At 36.2% G+C, this 18978-nt stretch overlaps 1 protein-coding gene across 3 annotated transcripts in view; it reads right to left on the bottom strand.

Annotated features, from left to right (window-relative positions):
- NR3C1 (nuclear receptor subfamily 3, group C, member 1 (glucocorticoid receptor)) overlaps positions 1-18978 on the bottom strand; it is a 150816-nt gene that overhangs the window by 8986 nt on the left and 122852 nt on the right. For all 3 annotated transcript variants that reach the window (XM_011939752.1, XM_011939753.1, XM_011939754.1), the window contains 3 exons: positions 11707-11985; positions 9934-10078; positions 6598-6728 (listed from right to left, as the gene is read on the bottom strand). In XM_011939752.1, the coding sequence (XP_011795142.1) occupies positions 6598-6728; positions 9934-10078; positions 11707-11985 (555 nt within the window). The remainder of the gene's footprint in view (positions 1-6597; positions 6729-9933; positions 10079-11706; positions 11986-18978) is intronic.

The raw sequence follows: 18978 nt of genomic DNA on the forward strand, positions 1-18978 counted from the left end.
GTGGTGGTGGGTGCCTGCAATCCCAGCTACTGGGGAGGCTGAGGCTGCGATGAGCCAAGATCACGCCACTGCACTCCAGCCTGGGCAACAGAAGCCTGGGCCATCTCAAAAAAAAAACAAAACAAAAAGGTGGAAATGTAAGGAAGCTAGAATATCCAAAAAAAAAAAAAAAAAAGTGGAAATGCAAGGAAACTAGAATATCCAAAACAACAGTTTGGAAAAGAACAACAGATTGGGAGAATTCATATTACCCAATTTTAAGATTTACTGTAATGCAATAGTAATCAAGACAGGATGTTATCAATATGAATATAGGCATACAGATCACTGGGTAAGACAAGAGTCTAAAAGTAGACCCACACATATACAAACAACTGATTTTCTATAAAATTGCCAAGTAACTCAATAGGGAAAAGAGAGTCAAGTTCTGGAGCAACCAGATACGGATTTTGGGGAAAAAAATGAACCTTGTCCCTTACCTTGCATCATATACTTAAGCATGTGAGCTGAAACTACAGAATTTCTACAAGAAAACAAATAGTGGAAAATCTTTTTAACCCTGGATTAAGCAAAACTTTCTTAATACACAAAGACATGAAGCTTTCTTCAGAATTATATACTTTTGCTCATCTCTACATTTTCTGTTAAGAAAATTGTAAATGTAATCCACTTACTGAAAGAAAACATATGCAAAACATATATTTAACAAAGGGCTATATTGAGAATATTTGAATAATTCTTAAAACCCAATAAGAAGATAAATAATTCAGTTAAAAAATGGGCAAAAGATTAAAAGAGGCACAGTACCAAATAAGAAATATAGGTGGCCAATAAGCCCATGAAAAGATGCTTAGTATCTTTAATCATCAGTATACCTACGATGAAAGAGGCTGACAGTACCAAGTACTGAGGAGGATATAGAGCATATCTTAAGTCTCATACACTTCTGGTAAATGTTAACAATTGTGGAAAAATTTGGCAGTTTTAAAAATAAATTTAAACACACACTCATATGTTTGTGTAAAAATAAACACACAACATATGTCCCAATGATCTCACACCTCAGTACTGACCCAATAGAGATGAAATGTACATCTATATCCTTATTTTTTTGTCTGCTTGATTAATTTGTGAGAAAGGTATAGTAAAATCTATTTTTACAAGATTTATCTAAGTATTCTTGTTCTATGAATTTTTGTATTATGTAATTTGAAAATATATATTTTGAATTATTTTTCCTGGTGAACAAATGCTTTAATAAGTATTTTGCCTTAACATCTATTTTGTTTGGTAATAACATAGCTCCTTCGGTTTTCTTTTGGTCAGTATAGGGGCCAGCAAACTTTGGCCTATGGGCCAAAACCTACTTGCAGCCTGTATTTGTAAATAAAGTTTTATTGGAACACAGCCACACCTGTTCTATTTGAGTATTGTCAATGACTATGTTCCTGCCACAAGGGCAGAGTTTAGTAGCTGTGACAGAGACTGTGCAAAGCCAACAACATTTACCATCTGGCCCTTTACAGAAAAAGTCTGCCATGTTATACTATGCAAAGTCAATCCTTTTACTTCAGCCTTTCAGTATCTTTATTCAGATATAGCCCTTTTAAATAGCATAAATTTGGATTAGTTCTAAAATCCTGTCAGATTAGCTTGGAGCATTCAGTCCATCTCTACACTTATTTTATTTTTGAGACAATGTTCCTCTGTCACCCAGGCTGGAGAGCAGTGGCACGATCTTGGCTCACTGCAACCTCCGCCTCCCAGGTTCAAATGATTCTTGTGCCTCAGCCTCCCGAGTAGCTGGGATAACAGGCATGCACCACCACACCTAGCTAACTTTTTATATTTTTAGTAGAGTCGGGGTTTCGCCATGTTGGTCAGGCTGGTCTCGAACTCCTCACCTCAAGTGATCTGCCCACCTCAGCCTCCCAAAGTAATGGGATTACAGGTGTGAGCCACTGCACCTGGCCCCATCTCTACATTTAATGAAACTACTGCTGTGTTTGAATTTAGCTGTACTACTGTACCTTATCTGTTACTTCCTGTTTTCATGCCCTTGTTATGCATTTTTCTCCCTCCTCTCACATCTTTCATTCTTTTGAATTGTTTTTCTTAGGTATTCTCTTCCCCTGATGGTTTGGTACTTTGCATACCCTGCATATCCTATTTCTAGTTGCCATCCTTGAAACTTAAATATACTTTAGTTCTAGTTTTTTAACCCTCAAGGAAATTGTTACTGTTGTTATTTTATATACACAGTAAATGTCAGTTTAAATGTATCTACATTATTTGCCACTTTCCTTATTCTTCAGTCCTTCTTAAAGATGGGATTACTTTTATTTTTTTTCTGAGATGGAGTCTTGCTCTGTCACCAGGCTGGAGTGCAGTGGCGCGATCTTGGCTCTCTGCAACCTCCATGTCCCAGGTTCAAGCGATTCTCCTGCCTCAGCCTCCTGAGTAGCTGGGACTACAGGCATACAACACCATCCCCAGGTAATTTTTGTATTTTTAGTAGAGATGGGGTTTTACCACGTCAGCCAGGATGGTCTTGATCTCTTGACCCTGTGATCCGCCTGCCTCCCAAAGTGTTGGGATTACAGGTGAGAGCCACCACTCCTGGCCAGGATTATTTTTCTTTAGCCTAAGTATACCCTCCAATAATTTTTTAGTGACCATCTGGTGGCAAACTTTATTTTCACCTCCTAGTTAAAAAATAGGTGATTGGTGTACTTAGAACATTCAAATCTAAAGTAATTACTGATATAGCTGGATTAATGTCTACCATGTTTATAACTTTTCTATTCAGCATATTGCATGTGAGTTTGGGGGAGTTTCCTTTGACCTATCTTCAAGCTCACTGACTCTTTGCTTGGCTGTGCTCAGTCTACTGATGAGCCCATCAACATCATTCTGCATTTCCTTACAGCATTCCTTAGTATTTATTTTTAGAGTTTCCATCTCTCTGCATACATCACTTCTTGCATATTGTCTACTTTTTCCACTGGAGCCTTTAACCTACTAATCATAGGTATTGTAAATTCCCTATCTGATACCTGAAATATTGTGTCATATCTGAGGACTGCTTCTGACGCTTGTTTTGTCTCTTCAGACTGGGGTTTTTTTTCTTGCATTTTAGGCATGCCTTATGGTTTTTTGTTGAAAGCTGGACACGATATATCAAAACTGAAGTAATTTGACATGAGGTTTCATGCTAATCTGGCTAGGAGGTAGGCTGTATTTAATGTTTGCTGTAGTTGTAGGTACTAGAGGCTTCAGTTTCCTCTAGTTTCCTTGTTTTTATTTACTTTTTCTTCTGTTGTCTTTGGGTTTCCTAAGAACTCCTTAAACAGCTTGTGTCCTGCAGCTCTCTCAGTTGTAATCCACTGTTATTTTATCCTGGAGCCCTGTTTATATGGTGGTAAGGTTTTGGGGAGGGGGAGGTGAAGTATTTTATAATCTTTATGATTAAATCTCAGTTGTTTTTAGTGGGTCTGAATCCCTGGGCTGTGATTTTCAGAAGTGAGACAAGAAGGCTAAGACAGGGCCAGAATCCTCAATTTGCCTTCCCCCCAGGTCACATTAGGGTCTGTTGAATTAGTTTTCCTTACAGTGCAGGCCTTTGTTGTGAACACTCTCCTACATATTTCCAATTTTTATCTTCCCCCTACTTCTACCAGAAAAAGGAGGGAATTCTTCACCCTAAGAATCTTGTGGAGTTTCTGGAAATTAGAAATTCTGTGGGGTAAACCCAAGAAATTGCAGGAAACCCCCACTAAGACTGGGTCCCTGGGAGTTTTTAACTCTGAAACTAGTCCTCGCTCAGCCTCCAGCCATTCATCAAAATTGCCCAGTCTTCCTGGCTTCAGTGGCATCTTTCCCCAGTAAGCGGATCTTGGCTGCTTTTCTGTATTTGTCTGTTCTAGATTTTGAGGTGGTGGTTTGTCCTATGACCTCCATTCTCTGAGGGATCTAAGAAAAGTCATTGTTTTTCCAGTTTCTATAGCTTTGTTGCCATTTTCCAGTTGTGATTTTCAGTACCTACAGATCTCCCTTGTGGTTTATATACACAAACATATACACAATTATTAAAAACAATTGTATTCTGGCTGATTTTTTCAGATATACATTTCAAGTGTTTCTTCAAATGTGTCCAATCTGTTTTCAGACCAATCCACTGCCTTTTAAACTGCATTTATATTTCCATCTCTTGTTTTTAAACTTACTAAATATACAGAACCAGCCCAAATGCCCATCAATCACTGAGTGGATAAAGAAAATGTGGTATATATATACCATGGACTACTACTCAGCCACAAAAAGGAAAAAAATAATGGCATTTGCAGCAACCTGGATGGAACTGGAAACCATTATTATAAGTGAAGTAACTCAAGAATGGAAAACCAAATATTGCATGTTCTCACTTATAAGTGGGAGCTAAACTATGAAGATGCAAAGGCATGAGAATGATATAATGGACTTTGGGGACTGGGGTTGGGGAGGGGAGTGAGGGATGAAAGACTATACATTGGGTACAGTGTATACCACTCAGGTGATGGGTGCACCAAAATTCCAGAAATCACCACTAAAGAACTTACTCATGTAACCTAACACTACCTGTTCCCCAAAAATCCTATTGAAATCATTTTTAAAAAGATTATAAACTTAAAAAAACTCCAACTTACTAATTTACCAGGTTCTACAAATGCCCTCAAAGAGCAAGTTGGCTTGAGTTCCACTTACCTCTGTGGGTTCCTGCCTTCACTTAGTTCTTAATTGTTTTAGTCTAGCATTTTTGGTGGGAAGTTACCAAATTTTTGGTGGAATAGTACCTATTCCAGTAGTCTATCATAGTAGAAGTCTATATCTTAAGGTATATATTTCCATCTGTATGTTTCTGTTATTTTTTAAAAAGAAGAACTTGTGATATGTACTGGGCCAATTTACTTATTATTTACAATGAAAAAAAATCATATAGCTCAATTAGTCTGGGATGTATGCAACTGAAACCACTTTTTTTTTTTTTTTTAAATAAAGTTGTATCTAGGCACTGAATTATACCTTCATGGTATCAATCAAAGTTATGATCAGAATTTGACATAACTGCTTAATCACTTCTTTAACAAGTGTACTGCTACAGGTAACATTAAACATGTCTCTAGCAATGATCTTTACCAGGTTCTCTTGCCTTGACTGAAATATTATTAATACTTCTTATATCCATTAACATAAAATAACTTTTTGTTGAGCAAAAATAGTGTGAAAGCATTAAGACAAATGTGTGCTCTGGAAATCTTTAAATAGATACAAAATGGTTAAATAAAGTCATAGTCTTATGCAACATCCATAGCTTACAGTTATTTGGCAACTGTGAAACCACAGTTACTAATGGAATTAAGACTTTTAAAAACTGCAGATGTACGTATTTGTATATGAAAGACGTATTCAGCTATTAACTCAGTATTTAATAAACATTGATATGTAATTTTTACTGGAAATGGCCTAAGGTTTATAATACCAACTGGTTCATACAGCTTTTTTAAAAAAAGACTTTTTTAGAGCAGTTTTAAGTTCACAGCAAAATTGGGAGGAAGGTACAGACATTTTTCATATACCTCCTGTCCCACACATTACCACCCAAAGTCCATAGTTGAGGGTTCACTCTCAGTGGTGGACATTCTTTGGGTTTGGACAAATGTATAATGACATGTTTCCACCATTATAGTAGCATACGAAGTATTTTCACTGCCCTAAAAATCCTCTGTGCTCTGTACATTTATCCCTCCCTTCCTTCTAAACCCTGGCAACCACTGATTTTTTTTTTTTTTTGCTGTCTTCACATTTTGCCTTTTATGTAATGTTATATAGTTGGAATCACACAGTATGTAACTCTTTCAGATTAGCTTTTTTTCACTTAGTAGTATGCATTTAACGTTCCTCCATGTGTTTTCCTGGCTTGATAGCTCATTTCTTTTTAGTTCTCAATAGTATTCCATCATCTGGATGTATCATAGTTTATTTATCACTTTGACATCTTTGTCTTTGCTAGCTAAAAAGTAATCTCACAGAAGTTTGTTTTATAAACTCTTGTTGCCGTTTTCTAGATAGTGAATCTCTGACAATCCAGTTCCAATGCTATGTTAACCAATTCCCAGTAGTAATTAAGCACACCTTTTCTAGGATGCGTCTTTTTCTCCCATAATTTCTTATACATGCTAATACTCATTAGGTAACTAAAATCTTTAACCAAGTAACAGTATAGTAGACAAAATCACTGTAGTCAGCTTTCTTTTTCCATGTCTTCCCATGATCAAAGATTAAAGGAAGGAAGGAGAAAAACGTCCACACAGATTCCTATCAACAGTGATCCCTATGCGGTTCATATACCTCTCTGTTTCTGCTATACCTATTTGTCTTATTAATCTTGGTATCACTTACTGTGCCTTTCTAATATTTACATTCATAAAAATCATCTGACTAGTAGGAAATAATAGTAGACTTGGTATAATTATTAGTATTACATATACAAATTAACCTTTGTTTCTAGGCTTTCATAGTTCATGCTTTTGACATAAAGTGAAAAGGTGTTCTACCAACCTGAAGAGAGAAGCAGTAAGGTTTTCATACAGAGATATTCTTCATAAGATACCTGAAGCCTGTGTAACTCAGAGGAAACATACAGCATGTGTTTACATTGGTCGTACATGCAGGGTAGAGTCATTCTCTGCCTGTGAAAGATAAATAGCAGGGTATTAGTTAGAAATACTGCTACTTCCCTGAAAAAAGTACATTTTTGTTTTGTTTTGCAAAACTATGAACTTATAATGAAAAAAAACTATTGCAATAATATTATTGCTAATTCCCTATAAAATCAGAATTTTGGAGAACTTTCCTTAAACTTCTTCCTGCATCTTTGGCTGCGTAAAGAGACTAACGAATAATCTAACGTAACAGTGGAGACATTATTTTCTACCATGCATGCCATGTATTATTATTTAATTAAAGTGTTAGAATTCTTATAGAACTTATTACAAGTTGCTCATTTTAAATCAAGGTTTATCACTTGAATATGGTCAATTAGACAACACAATTTTAGGTCCTACACACTTGATTTTTAAAGGTAAATTTTTTCACAACATTCCATCCTAAAGACAAAAATGTGTGACACTGTTCACAGTTATGCAGAGGGCCAGACCTAGAACTTGATTCTAGACTTCTGATGCTCAAAATCTGCCTTGCATATGCCTTAATATTCTTTAAACTAAAGGTACTAAACCAATTGTTGCTTATGACTCTGAAGTCATTACCCATCTATGATTTTCAAATAGATCTCTAAAGTTTCCTGACTTCTGAAATGACACTAAAAGCCTGAAACTGTGCTCAGTTCACAGCTTTTAAAATGTTTCAAGATTTTTTTTTTTTAAGTTTCTGACAGAAAGTCATCTTGGACTTAACAACAAAAAGGTTATCATTTTTCTCTACTGAATACGTGGTTTATTCTTTTATATAAAATAAATCAAACATGAATTATATGCTGCCAAAGTGATCACAGGCTCTTCAAATTTTAAATCTGCTCTTACCGAAGAGGCACCTCCCCAGTCCTTAATAGTAGGTAAAGCACTCCTTTTTTGGGAGGCACCTTTTTTCCTTTAGTTTATTGTACATGGTTATATTCATATAACTGAAAATTTCAATAAAGTTGTAGTGTAGTAGAATAAGTAAAAACTCATTCTTGTTGGCTGTAAAAACAACAACAAAAATTTTTTTTCCACAACGTTCTGACCTAAGGGCAACCATGAGAGACGGTTTTATAGCTCTACAGAGGGTCAGAACTTGAATGCTTACTTTCTGATATGCAAAATCTGCCTGTCACAGACACCAGAGCAGTATGGAAACTAGGGGGCTAAGAAAAAAGGGTGGAGGGCTGGGTGCAGTGGCTCACACCTGTAATCCCAGCACTTTGGGAGGCCAAAGTGGGAGGATCACTTGAGGTCAGGAGTTCAAGACCAGCCTGGCCAATATGGCAAAACCCCGTCTCTACTAAAAATGCAAAAAATTAGCCAAGTGTGGTGGAGTGCACCTGTAATCCCAGCTATTTGGGAGGCTGAGTCAGAGAATCGCTTGAACCCAGGAGGCAGAGGTTGCCAGATCACACCACTGCACTTGAGCCTGGGTGACAGAGTGAATCTCGTCTCAAAAAAAAAGAAAGAAAAGAAAAAGGTGAAGGACTGCCCATCTTGTGTGCAGCAGCATGAGAACACAAGAATGGGAAGTACATATCCCTTAATGAAAATGAAACTAATGTAAATCTGTTGAGGAAAAAAATTTATAAATCCCACTTTACATAAGGAATGTATGTGGCATGATTAGATTATGCTGTGACTGCTTAAAGCTAAATCTGAATGCCTTAATAATAAAAACCTTAAATTAGGTTTTGTAAACCAGAAGGATAAGTTGGTGTTTCATATAAATCTGTTTATGCTTTTAATTCCACTTAAATGCCTTCAAATTACATATTAGAAAGTGACTAAAAAATAAATACTGCCAACATGGTATTTTTTAAACAGCATGGTAGGATTCTGATGACTAATGTCTTCAGTTTCCCCAGAAACTAAATATATTTACCAGTTAATTCAAAATTGGATCCAACTACCTAATCTTGTTACATTGTGATGCAATAGTTTGAACAGTCCTCTTTTTGGCAATAAAAGTCAAGGTGACTTCTGTTTTCTATACAAACACAAATCTCCATTTTTCTTCTTCTTAGGCCGGGGTATGTGTGTGTGAACTCCCTGTTTACACTGTACTAATAGCAATAAGCTAGGGGTACGAAAAGTAGTAATATAAGGTAGAAAGTGAGAAGAGCTAGAATATGACTTCTCTGCTGTGTATCTGGTGATGTGAACACCAAGAGTCTAAGAGTAAGCTTGAAAGAATGGATGGGAACGAAGAGTGTGTGAAGGACAACAATGGGAGAGGAAGTGAGGTCAGACTGTGGGAAGCCTGAAATCATGCAGAGTATGGACTGGAGGGTCAGTGGGAAGATACTAAAGACAGTCTGTGTGCTAGGGAGATAGGTGGTGCAGTCATACTGTGCTAGAGGAAGCAAACATTAGCCAACGTTCATGTTTGCTGAACATTAAGGATATTTAACAGCATCTCTGAGGTTAGTAAAGTCTGTCGCTGTTAGACTCTTAGACTCTTGGTGTTCACATCACCAGATACACAGCACAGAAGTCACATCCTAGCTTTTCTCACTTTCTACCTTGTCAGAGGTGCTGTTAAATATCCTTAATGTTAATGATGAACATCACACTGGAGGGAGAAAACAAGTGAGGAAACAACTGCAATGAGGTAAGGGGAAATGGACACCTGACATATTTCTCAGATACAGGAATAAGCCTAGAGGATGAGAGAATAGCTGATTTATAAAATCTTCAAGGCTTGGTCTTCTCTCAGTTAAAACAAACTTGTTCCCATATTTAAACCATAGACACCTGCCATGCAAACAGACACCTCTTGTGTCTGGGTCCATATGTCCCACCCCATCAGCCTAGATATCCTCATCTACAATTGTCCCCACTGAATCCACATGAGTTTTATCATGCTCCTTTTTCTTTCTGGAATAGCCTTATGTAAATAATAGCACAGTAAGATTCCTTGTTGCTTGCGACACACTTTACTAACCTCAGAGATGCTGTTAAATATCCTTAAACATGTCCTGGGACAGTAATAATGCCACATGTACATTTGCTCTACATTACACTTATCCTGCCCCAAGCACTCATAACTCTATTTCCAGTTTGCCTACATCCCAGATACCTAGTAGGATTGTTTCAGTCCTGAATTATCACCATAGCAGTCAATCAGGAAAACATCAGCTGGTTAAAAATACCCTATGAATAGAGGGAAAATGACTCACATACAACTTACTCATTAATAATCAGATCAGGAGCAAAACACAGCAGGTTTGCACTTGATTGTCTATATGATCTCCACCCCAGGGCAAATGCCATAAGAAACATCCAGGAGTATTGCAGTAGGGTCATTTGGTCATCCAGGTGTAAGTTCCTGAAACCTGAATTAAGAGAAATAAAGGTATGAGGCAACATTCTAAGATCATCATCTCTGTGGGAATTGCCAAAGAGCAATGAGATCAATTAGCCCTGTCAAAACAAGGGGACCCCTAACAGAAAATGGAAATTAAATACTAGGTAGACACAGTTTTCCTCTGTCATCTGACACTTCAAGACTCAAACCCTCTGTGCTTTTTTTCTTTTTTTTTTTTTTTTTGAGACAGAGTCTCGCTCTGTCGCCCAGGCTGGAGTGCAATGGCGCCATCTTGGCTCACTGCAACCTCCGCTTCCTGGGTTCAAGCGATTCTAAGTGCCAGCCTCCCAAGTAGTTGGGAATACAGGTGCGTACCACCATGCCTGGCCAATTTTTGTATTTTTAGTAGAGGGATGGGGTTTTGCTATGCTGGCCAGGCTGGTCCTGAACTCCTGACCTCAAGTGATCCACCCACCTGGGCCTCCCAAAGTGCTGGGATTACAGGCGTGAGCCATCACATCCAGCCCGCTCTGTGCTTTCTAATAGCTTTCAATGTGAAAGAAAAAAAAAAAAAAAAAGCCAGTTTTGTCACCTTTGTCTGCTTAAGTAAACATGAACTAAATAGTAAAATAGCCAAAATTCTTGGCTTGGCGATTACCAGTGTGATGGGGATGAAGGGGGATTTGTTGATGGGTGCAAAAATAGTTAGAAGAAATAAGTTTTAGTGTTCAGTAGCACAATAGGATGACTATAGTTAACAATAATTTACTGTATATTTCAAAATAGCTAAAAGAGAAGATTTGGAATGTTCCCCAAACAAATGTTTGAGGTGATGCATATCCCAGTTACTCTGATTTGATCCTTACATGTTGTATGCTTTTATCAAATTATTACATGTACCCCCTAAATATAAATATATACAGTAAATATGTACAACTATTATGTATCAATTTTAAAAAAGAGAAAAGAATCTTGGCTTGAGGTATTAATCAGTGAGTTAAGTAAAACATTTGCCCTGCTATTCACACCTCTTCCCCCCTTACTAAAACATGGATGACAGGAGGTCAGGTTACTTTCTTGTTCAGGCTTGTCAATTCCCCGTCTTTAAAGTCAAAGCTGACACTAACACCTCCGCTGTTCCACACCAAATTCCAATAGGGAAACTTTTATTTAAAATTATCTTTAAAATTACATTCAATGTGTAGTATTTCATTTAGTGAAGGGTTAAAATCATTCTACTTTAGTACAAATTTTGAGTCAACATACTTGATGTTTACCAGTCTTACAAACAACCTAATTTTTAAAAGTGGCACAATGAAGGAAAACAAACGGAATTAACTAAAAACATTTTCTTTCCCCAAACTTCAGTGTCAAAGGAGTTTTGAGTGAGTCCCGTAACTCGAGTTCTGATATTACATCATCCTATGTGAAATTACCATCCTGTGCATAATGATTTGAAAAGCAGGGAGTAATGTAAATGTGTTATTATAAACTCCCTATCACCTGTATTCACCTGACTCTCCCCTTCATAGTCCCCAGAACTGAATAAGAGAAAGAAGATAAGCCACGGGTTCAGGATGATATAAAAGCCAAAATGTTTTTGCTGAAGAAAACACAAAGGTTTATATAGTTGCTCTTTTATCTTTTGCATCTTACCTGGTATCGCTTTTGCCCATTTCACTGCTGCAATCACTTGCCGCCCTCCTAACATGTTGAGCGTGGTCATGATCCTCCAAGTTGAGTCTGGAACAGAGCTATCATATCCTGCATATAACACTTCAGGTTCAATAACCTCCAACAGTGACACCAGGGTAGGGGTGAGTTGTGGTAACGTTGCAGGAACTATTGTTTTGTTAGCAGGATTTTCAGAGGTTTCTTGTGAGACTCCCGCAGTGGCCTGCTGAATTCCTTTTATTTTTTTCTTTGTTTTTCGAGCTGTGGACATTTTAAAAAATACATAGAAATGAACTGTAATGGGAAGGTCTGCGCTACATAGTTTATTCAAGAAGTATTTTTACTTTCTAAAACTATTAAGATGGGAGAAATATTTTATTTAGCAATTATGATAAAGTGACATGGAAGAGGAGAAAAAAACTTTTTTTTTCTGAAAGCAAAGGATCCAGAGGAACCTATTCCCAATTAATTTTGCCTACAAATAGGCCAGAAACTTCATTATAGTTATTCCTTATACAAAGTATTATAATGGTATGTTAAAACAATTGGAGTAAATCACTTTTGTAAATTCTTCTATAAATTATTTTTTTGTCTCACTTTCACTCTAAATGCAACAATTTCATTGGTTATGTAAGGCAAATTACTCTTACTATAAACTGAAAAAAAATCTAAGCTTGGAATAATGGATTACAAACTGTGGTTTAAGATTAATCTAAATCATGGTAGTATATATAATGAAGAGAATTACACTATTTACACTTGTTCAAAGCCACTTATCAAGATAGGAAGATGATAGCAGATTACATGCTAAAAATAGTATTAGTAGTACCAGTAGAAAAATTCGCTTTTCACCTTTACATAGGTACTAACATAAATACTGCTTGGGACTAAAAACATTTGGGAAGATGAAATGAAAAACTTTACTTCACATAAATTATAAGTGGGAAATTTCCCTTTTATAAGGAAGATTTATATTGATTACTCTATAAACCTAAAGCATCCATTTTCATATTATATATAAATTAATTATCTTTTACCTTTACTTGGTATGGAACATCTTCTAATCAAACTACAACATGGATCCTATAGACTTTTTAGTAGACTTATTCATACTCCTGAAGTTATTTTTGTTTTAGTGACTAAATAAGAATTACATTGTTCTCTCAGAGGGAAAGTACTCAGAACTCCAAGGAAAGGCAAGAAATGTAATTTATATCAAAGAAGAAATGTACCTGTTCAAATTATTAGGGATACAAACCATTTTGCAAAGGGAAGAGTAAATGTAAATCACCTTTAAAAATCATTTTTAGATCCTCTGTCCTTAAAATGACACACCATATAGTCTGTGGAGGACAGATATGGTGGTGGGAACGATATCTCAATGTCCAATGTTAGAATGGTTCCATTCTTACTGTGTTCTATAATAAATGGGGTACTGAGAAATTCAAAAATTTTTAGTTAATATTTCAAAACAGAAACAGAATCATGATAGAACTATTCTAATTAGTTTACCATGCTCTACTGGAGGCATGGTATGATACAGGACTAAAGAGCAGAAACCTGAAATCAGCATATTTGGGTTTAAGTCCTGGTTCTGCCATGTTGTAGCTGGATATCTGTGCAAGTTAACTCCCTGACTCTTCATTTCCCCTTCTGTAAAATGAGGATAATATTAGTCCCTACCTCACAGGGTTGTTGTGAGAATTAAATATGTAAAATGCTTAGAACAGTTCCTGGCATATATTATAGTAATTACCATATAACAACTATCATTACCTCAACTTGCAGGAGAACATGTTTTTAGAATATTTTAAATTTGGATATCGCAACTTAATAGAGGAGTGATAACATTTTAAAAAGGAAGGACACCAATACATAAAGAAACTCTTTAAGCAACCGGAAGTATCCCAGTGAAATCTTGATCCAAATCATAAAATGTACTGTTGACAATGTAAAAGAGAACACACATGTGCCAAATCAATACACTGAAACAGTACTGTGAAAACCTCAATTAGTCATAACTTTAAATGGTTTAGAATGCATTACTGCACATTAGAACAAGAAAGAAAGAGTAACAAGCTGGAGGATTAAACAAAAACATTTTCTATGACTCAGTTTGTAATTAATTTCTCACTACTTATATATAGTCCTAAATGAGAAAACTGATGGTTTTGAATACAGCTCAGAAAGTACAAGTGAACCCAATTGTGCCGTACTGACCGGAGCAAGAAATAATACTAATTAATTTTTCAAAATATCTTCAGGAAGGGGTTAACTGAACTGAATCATTTAGTTAAGCAATCACTATGTTAAAGCGACTTAGTTAATGCAACTTTACTTTATATAAACTCCTGACCCACTGGAGCATATAGAAGATTAGCAGTCAATATAGGAGCTCCACAGAAGTGTTCATGAATCTGTGGTGTAACGCTACTTCTTCCTTAATAGAAGTAGAGAAATCTTACTTAGCTTAAAACCTAGTTTATAAAAGTTGGTTACTTGAAAGGATAAACAAGACTGACCGACCACTAGCTAGATTAACAAAGAAAAAAAGAGTGAAGACCCAAATAAACACAGTAAGAAATGTCAAAGATGACATTACAAGAGATTCCACAGGAATAAAAAAGATCTTCACACTATTACAAGTACCGCTATGCATACAAAGTAGAAAATCTAGAGGAAATGGATAAATTGGAACAAAGGCTTTAAAAAATCTTAGGGTTTATGTGTGTGTGTGTCGGGGCGGGGGTGGAGTTTACTATGAAAGTATCATTTTTGTTTTCAGCTAACCCCCGTATATATAAAGCCATTATTTGGAGTAAGTATATATGTGGAAATGGAAACACACAACCTCCCTAGATTGAACCAGGAAGAAACTGAAATTCTGAACAGACCAATAACAAGTTCTGAAATTGAATCAGTAATAACAAACCCACCAACTGAAAAAAGCCCTTGACCAGATGGATTCACAGCCAAATTCTACCAGATGTACAAAGAAGAGCTGGTACTAATCCTACTAAAACTATTCTAAAAAAGCAGTCGAGAAAGAGGGCCTCATCCCTAACTTATTCTACAAGGAAAACATCATTCTAATACCAAAACCTGGTAGAGACACAACAACAACAACAACAACAACAACAAAACTACAGGCCAATATCCCTGATGAACACAGATACAAAAATCCTCAACAAAACACTAGCAAACTGAATCCAGCTGCACATCAAAAAGTTAACTCACCACAATCAAGTAGGCTTTATTTCTGGGATGCAAGGCTTGTTCAACATACGCAAATCAATAAATGTGATTCACCACATAAACAAACAAAAAAAAGATCATCTCAATAGATGCAGAAGAAGTTGCGATAAAATCCAACATCTCTTCATGATAAAAACCTTCACCAAACTAGGTATCAAAGGAACATACCTCAAAATAAGAAAGAGCCCTCTATGACAAACCTACAGCCAACATCATACCAAATGGGCAAAAGCTGGAAGCATTCCCCTTAATGCAATAAGACAAGGATGCCCAATGTCACCATTCCAATTTAACATAGTACTGGAAATCCTAGTCAGAACAATCAGGTAAGAGAAAGAAATAAAAGGCTTCCAAATAGGAAAAGAAGTAATCAAATGATCTCTTTTCACTTACTATTCTATACCTAGAAAACCCTGAAGACTCTGCCAAAAGGCTCCTGGAGCTGATAACTTTGGTAAAGGTTCAGGATTTAAAATCAATGTACAAAAATCAGTAGCATTTCTATACACCAGTAATATTCAAGCTGAGAGCCAAATCAAGAATGCAATCCCATTTATAACAGTCAAAAAAGAGTAAAATACCTAGGAATGCATCTAAGTTAGTTTAAGATTTTTACAAGGAGAACTACAAAACACTGCTGAAAGAAATCAGAGATGACAAACAAATGGAATAACATTCCATGCTCATGGACTGGTAGAATCAGTATAGTTAAAATGGTCATACTACCCAAAGCAATTTATAGATTCAGTACTATTCCTATCAAACTACAATGTCATTTTTTACAGAACTAGCAAAAAGCATTCTAAAATTCATATGGAACCAAAAAATGCCCCAAATAGCCAAAGCAATGCTAAGCAAAAAGAACAAAGCTGGCAACATCACATTACTCCAAATCCAACTATACTACAGGCTACAGTAACCAAAACTGCATGGTATCAGTACAAAAAACACACACAATGGTACAGAATAGAGTCCAGAAATAAAGACACAAACCTACAGCCATCTAATCTACACAAAGTTGATAAAAATAAGCCATAGGAAAAAGACTCCCTATTACATTAATGGTGCTGGGATAACTGGCTATCCATGTGCAGAAGAATGAAACTGGACCCCTACCTATTGCCATACAAAAATTAATAAGGTGGATTAAAGATGTAAATGTAGGCCAGGCGCAGTGGCTCAAGCCTGTAATCCCAGCACTTTGGGAAGCTGAGACGGGTGGATCACGAGGTCAGGAGATCGAGACCATCCTGGCCTACACGGTGAAACCCCGTCTCTACTAAAAAATACAAAAAACTAGCCGGGCGAGATGGCGGGCGCCTGTAGTCCCAGCTACTCGGGAGGCTGAGGCAGGAGAATGGCGTAAACCTGGGAGGCAGAGCTTGCAGTGAGCCGAGATTGCGCCACTGCACTCCAGCCTGGGCGACAGAGCGAGACTCCGTCTCAAAAAAAAAAAAAAAAAAAAAGATGTAAATGTAAGACCTCAAACTATGAAAATCCTAGAAGAAAACCTAGGAAATCACCTTCTCGACACTGGCCTTGGGAAAGAATTTATGACTAATCCCCAAAAGCAACTGCAACAAAAACAAAAATTGACAATAGGACCTAATTAAACTAAAGAGTTTCTGCAAAGCAAGAGAAACTATCACAGACAATCTACAGAATAGGAGAAGATATTTGCTAACTATGCATCTGACAAAGCCCTAATATCCAGAGTTTATATGGAACTTAAATTAACAAGCAAAAACAACCTCATTAAAAATGGGCAAAGGACATGAGCAGACACTTCTCAAAAAAAAAAAGACATACATGTGGCCAACAAACATATGAAAAAATGCTGATTGTTAATCATCAGAGAAATGCAAGTCAAAACCACAATGACACCACTGTGGAAAGAAGTTTGGAGATTTTTCAAAGAATTAAAGAGTTTAACTACCATTCAACCTAGCAATCCTATTGCTGGGCATATACCCAAAGAGAAATAATTCATTCTATCAAAAAGACACATGTACCCATATGTTCACTGCAGCACGGTTTGCAATAGCAAAGACATGGAACCAACCCAGGTGCCCATCAACAGTGCACTGGATAAAGAAAATGTGGTATTTATATGCCATGGAATACTATATAGACACAAAAAGAATGAAATCATGTTCTTTGCAGCAACATGGATGTAGCAGGCGGCCAGTATCCTATATGAACTAATGCAGAAAACCAAATACTGTGTTCTCATTTATAAATGGGAGCTAAACATGGAGTACGCAGAGACATAAAGATGGGCACAGACACTGGGAAATAAAAGAGTGGGGATAGAGGAAGGGAGGCACACGTTAAAAAGCACCTGTTAGGTACTGTGCTTACTTCCTGGATGAAAGGTTCAATCGTACTCCAAATACCAGCATCATACAATGTATCTTAGTAACAAACCTGTACATGTACCCCCAGAATCTAAAATATAAGTTGAAAATAAGAAACTACTAGATTGGGTTTATTAACTTAAAAAAATTAAATAATATTTGGTAATAAATCTGATAATGCCATAAGACTGTAAGTTTCATTTGACTGGTTATACTAAAAACAAAGCCATACTTTGGATTGATTATAATATACCTTAAAATGAAATCAATAAAAACATTTAGTTACAAGAGAAAACAAGCAAGTTAAAAAAAATTAGGATCACCATTAAAAATCTTATCCGTTCTTAAATGCTAGACACTTGAAGCAGTGAAGGCCACTCCCTTAAAATAAATCTTGAGATTTACTTGGTATGGGGCAAGAGTATAAAAATACACCACTTGCAGTCCTAAGTTACATTTATGGAGAGACTTGGGCAAAGTTACTCTGGGGTTATCATTGAAACTTCTTGGCTTAGGGGAAGCACTCTGATGAACAAGAGAATATTTCTGAAGGTTGTAAAAAAAAAGAAAAGTGTGAAACACATGGCTCATCTATATTGTAAGTATTAGGGTCTGCCAAAGATTCCTGGCAAACATACATACCAGGCCAAATACAGATTTTATGTATACTGGGGTTAGTTCAATACAAAAATGATATTTTTACAGTAAAACCACACACACAAACCCTAAGAACTTTCTTAAGCCTTTCTTTCAATTCATCTACAAGTAGAACTGGATCAACTATATAATATGTGCCACACAGTACATATCATAGTATGAAATAACAAGTTAGAATTTTCTTCTACTACGTAGTATAAAAATGGATATAAAGTAAATCATGGCCCTACTCAAAGGTGTTTTTAATAATATGAGGGTCCAAAAAGTAGAAGAATGTATGTCAAAGACTAACATGTAGTAGTTTTTAACAAATACCAATTTCTACACTAACTGGATATGTTATAATGACAATTTATAAGAGCATATAATTGGTTATTTTTAATACAATATTTTGAGAAACTGCAGCCTAAATTGTATGCTTAAATTTTATTCATGTAAGAAAAATTTCTGATGTCCAACAAAAGATTCAACTGGAAATGACAGTGATGGCATAATTAATAGAAAAATCAGATGTCAGTCACTGCCTTGGGTCATTTTCTAGTGCAGTAAGGGCAAAGGGCACTGCAATTGCTATTAAACTGTAAGAGGGAGGAAAGCATGGACAAATTTCGTAGCCTAGTCCATCAAAATCATTACTTTGTAGTTGATGTATCTTTTTTGTTTTGATGAAAGAAGTCCCTTGTAGTTTGGATAGGGAGAAATTGCCCAGAAAAACATTATATGCTTAAAGCTCCAAAGATCTTAAACTTCACATTTATTCAGAAAAGCATCTAAAAATGTTACTGGGTAAGCAACCACAATATATTAGAGGTACAACAAAATTTTATTTGGGTTTGTCCTTTGAGCTTCATTCAAAATCTATTTCTAAATATAAAATAGCTAAAATGAAAAAATGAAGATTAGAGAAAATTGGGACCAGAGAAAGTAACTCAAAGGGCACTAAAAACTCAAGTGTCTTAATATATTTAAATGGTCAAAGTATATT

The sequence above is a fragment of the Colobus angolensis genome, unplaced genomic scaffold (genome assembly GCF_000951035.1).
Source record: "Colobus angolensis palliatus isolate OR3802 unplaced genomic scaffold, Cang.pa_1.0 Scaffold183, whole genome shotgun sequence".
NCBI lineage: Eukaryota > Metazoa > Chordata > Mammalia > Primates > Cercopithecidae > Colobus > Colobus angolensis.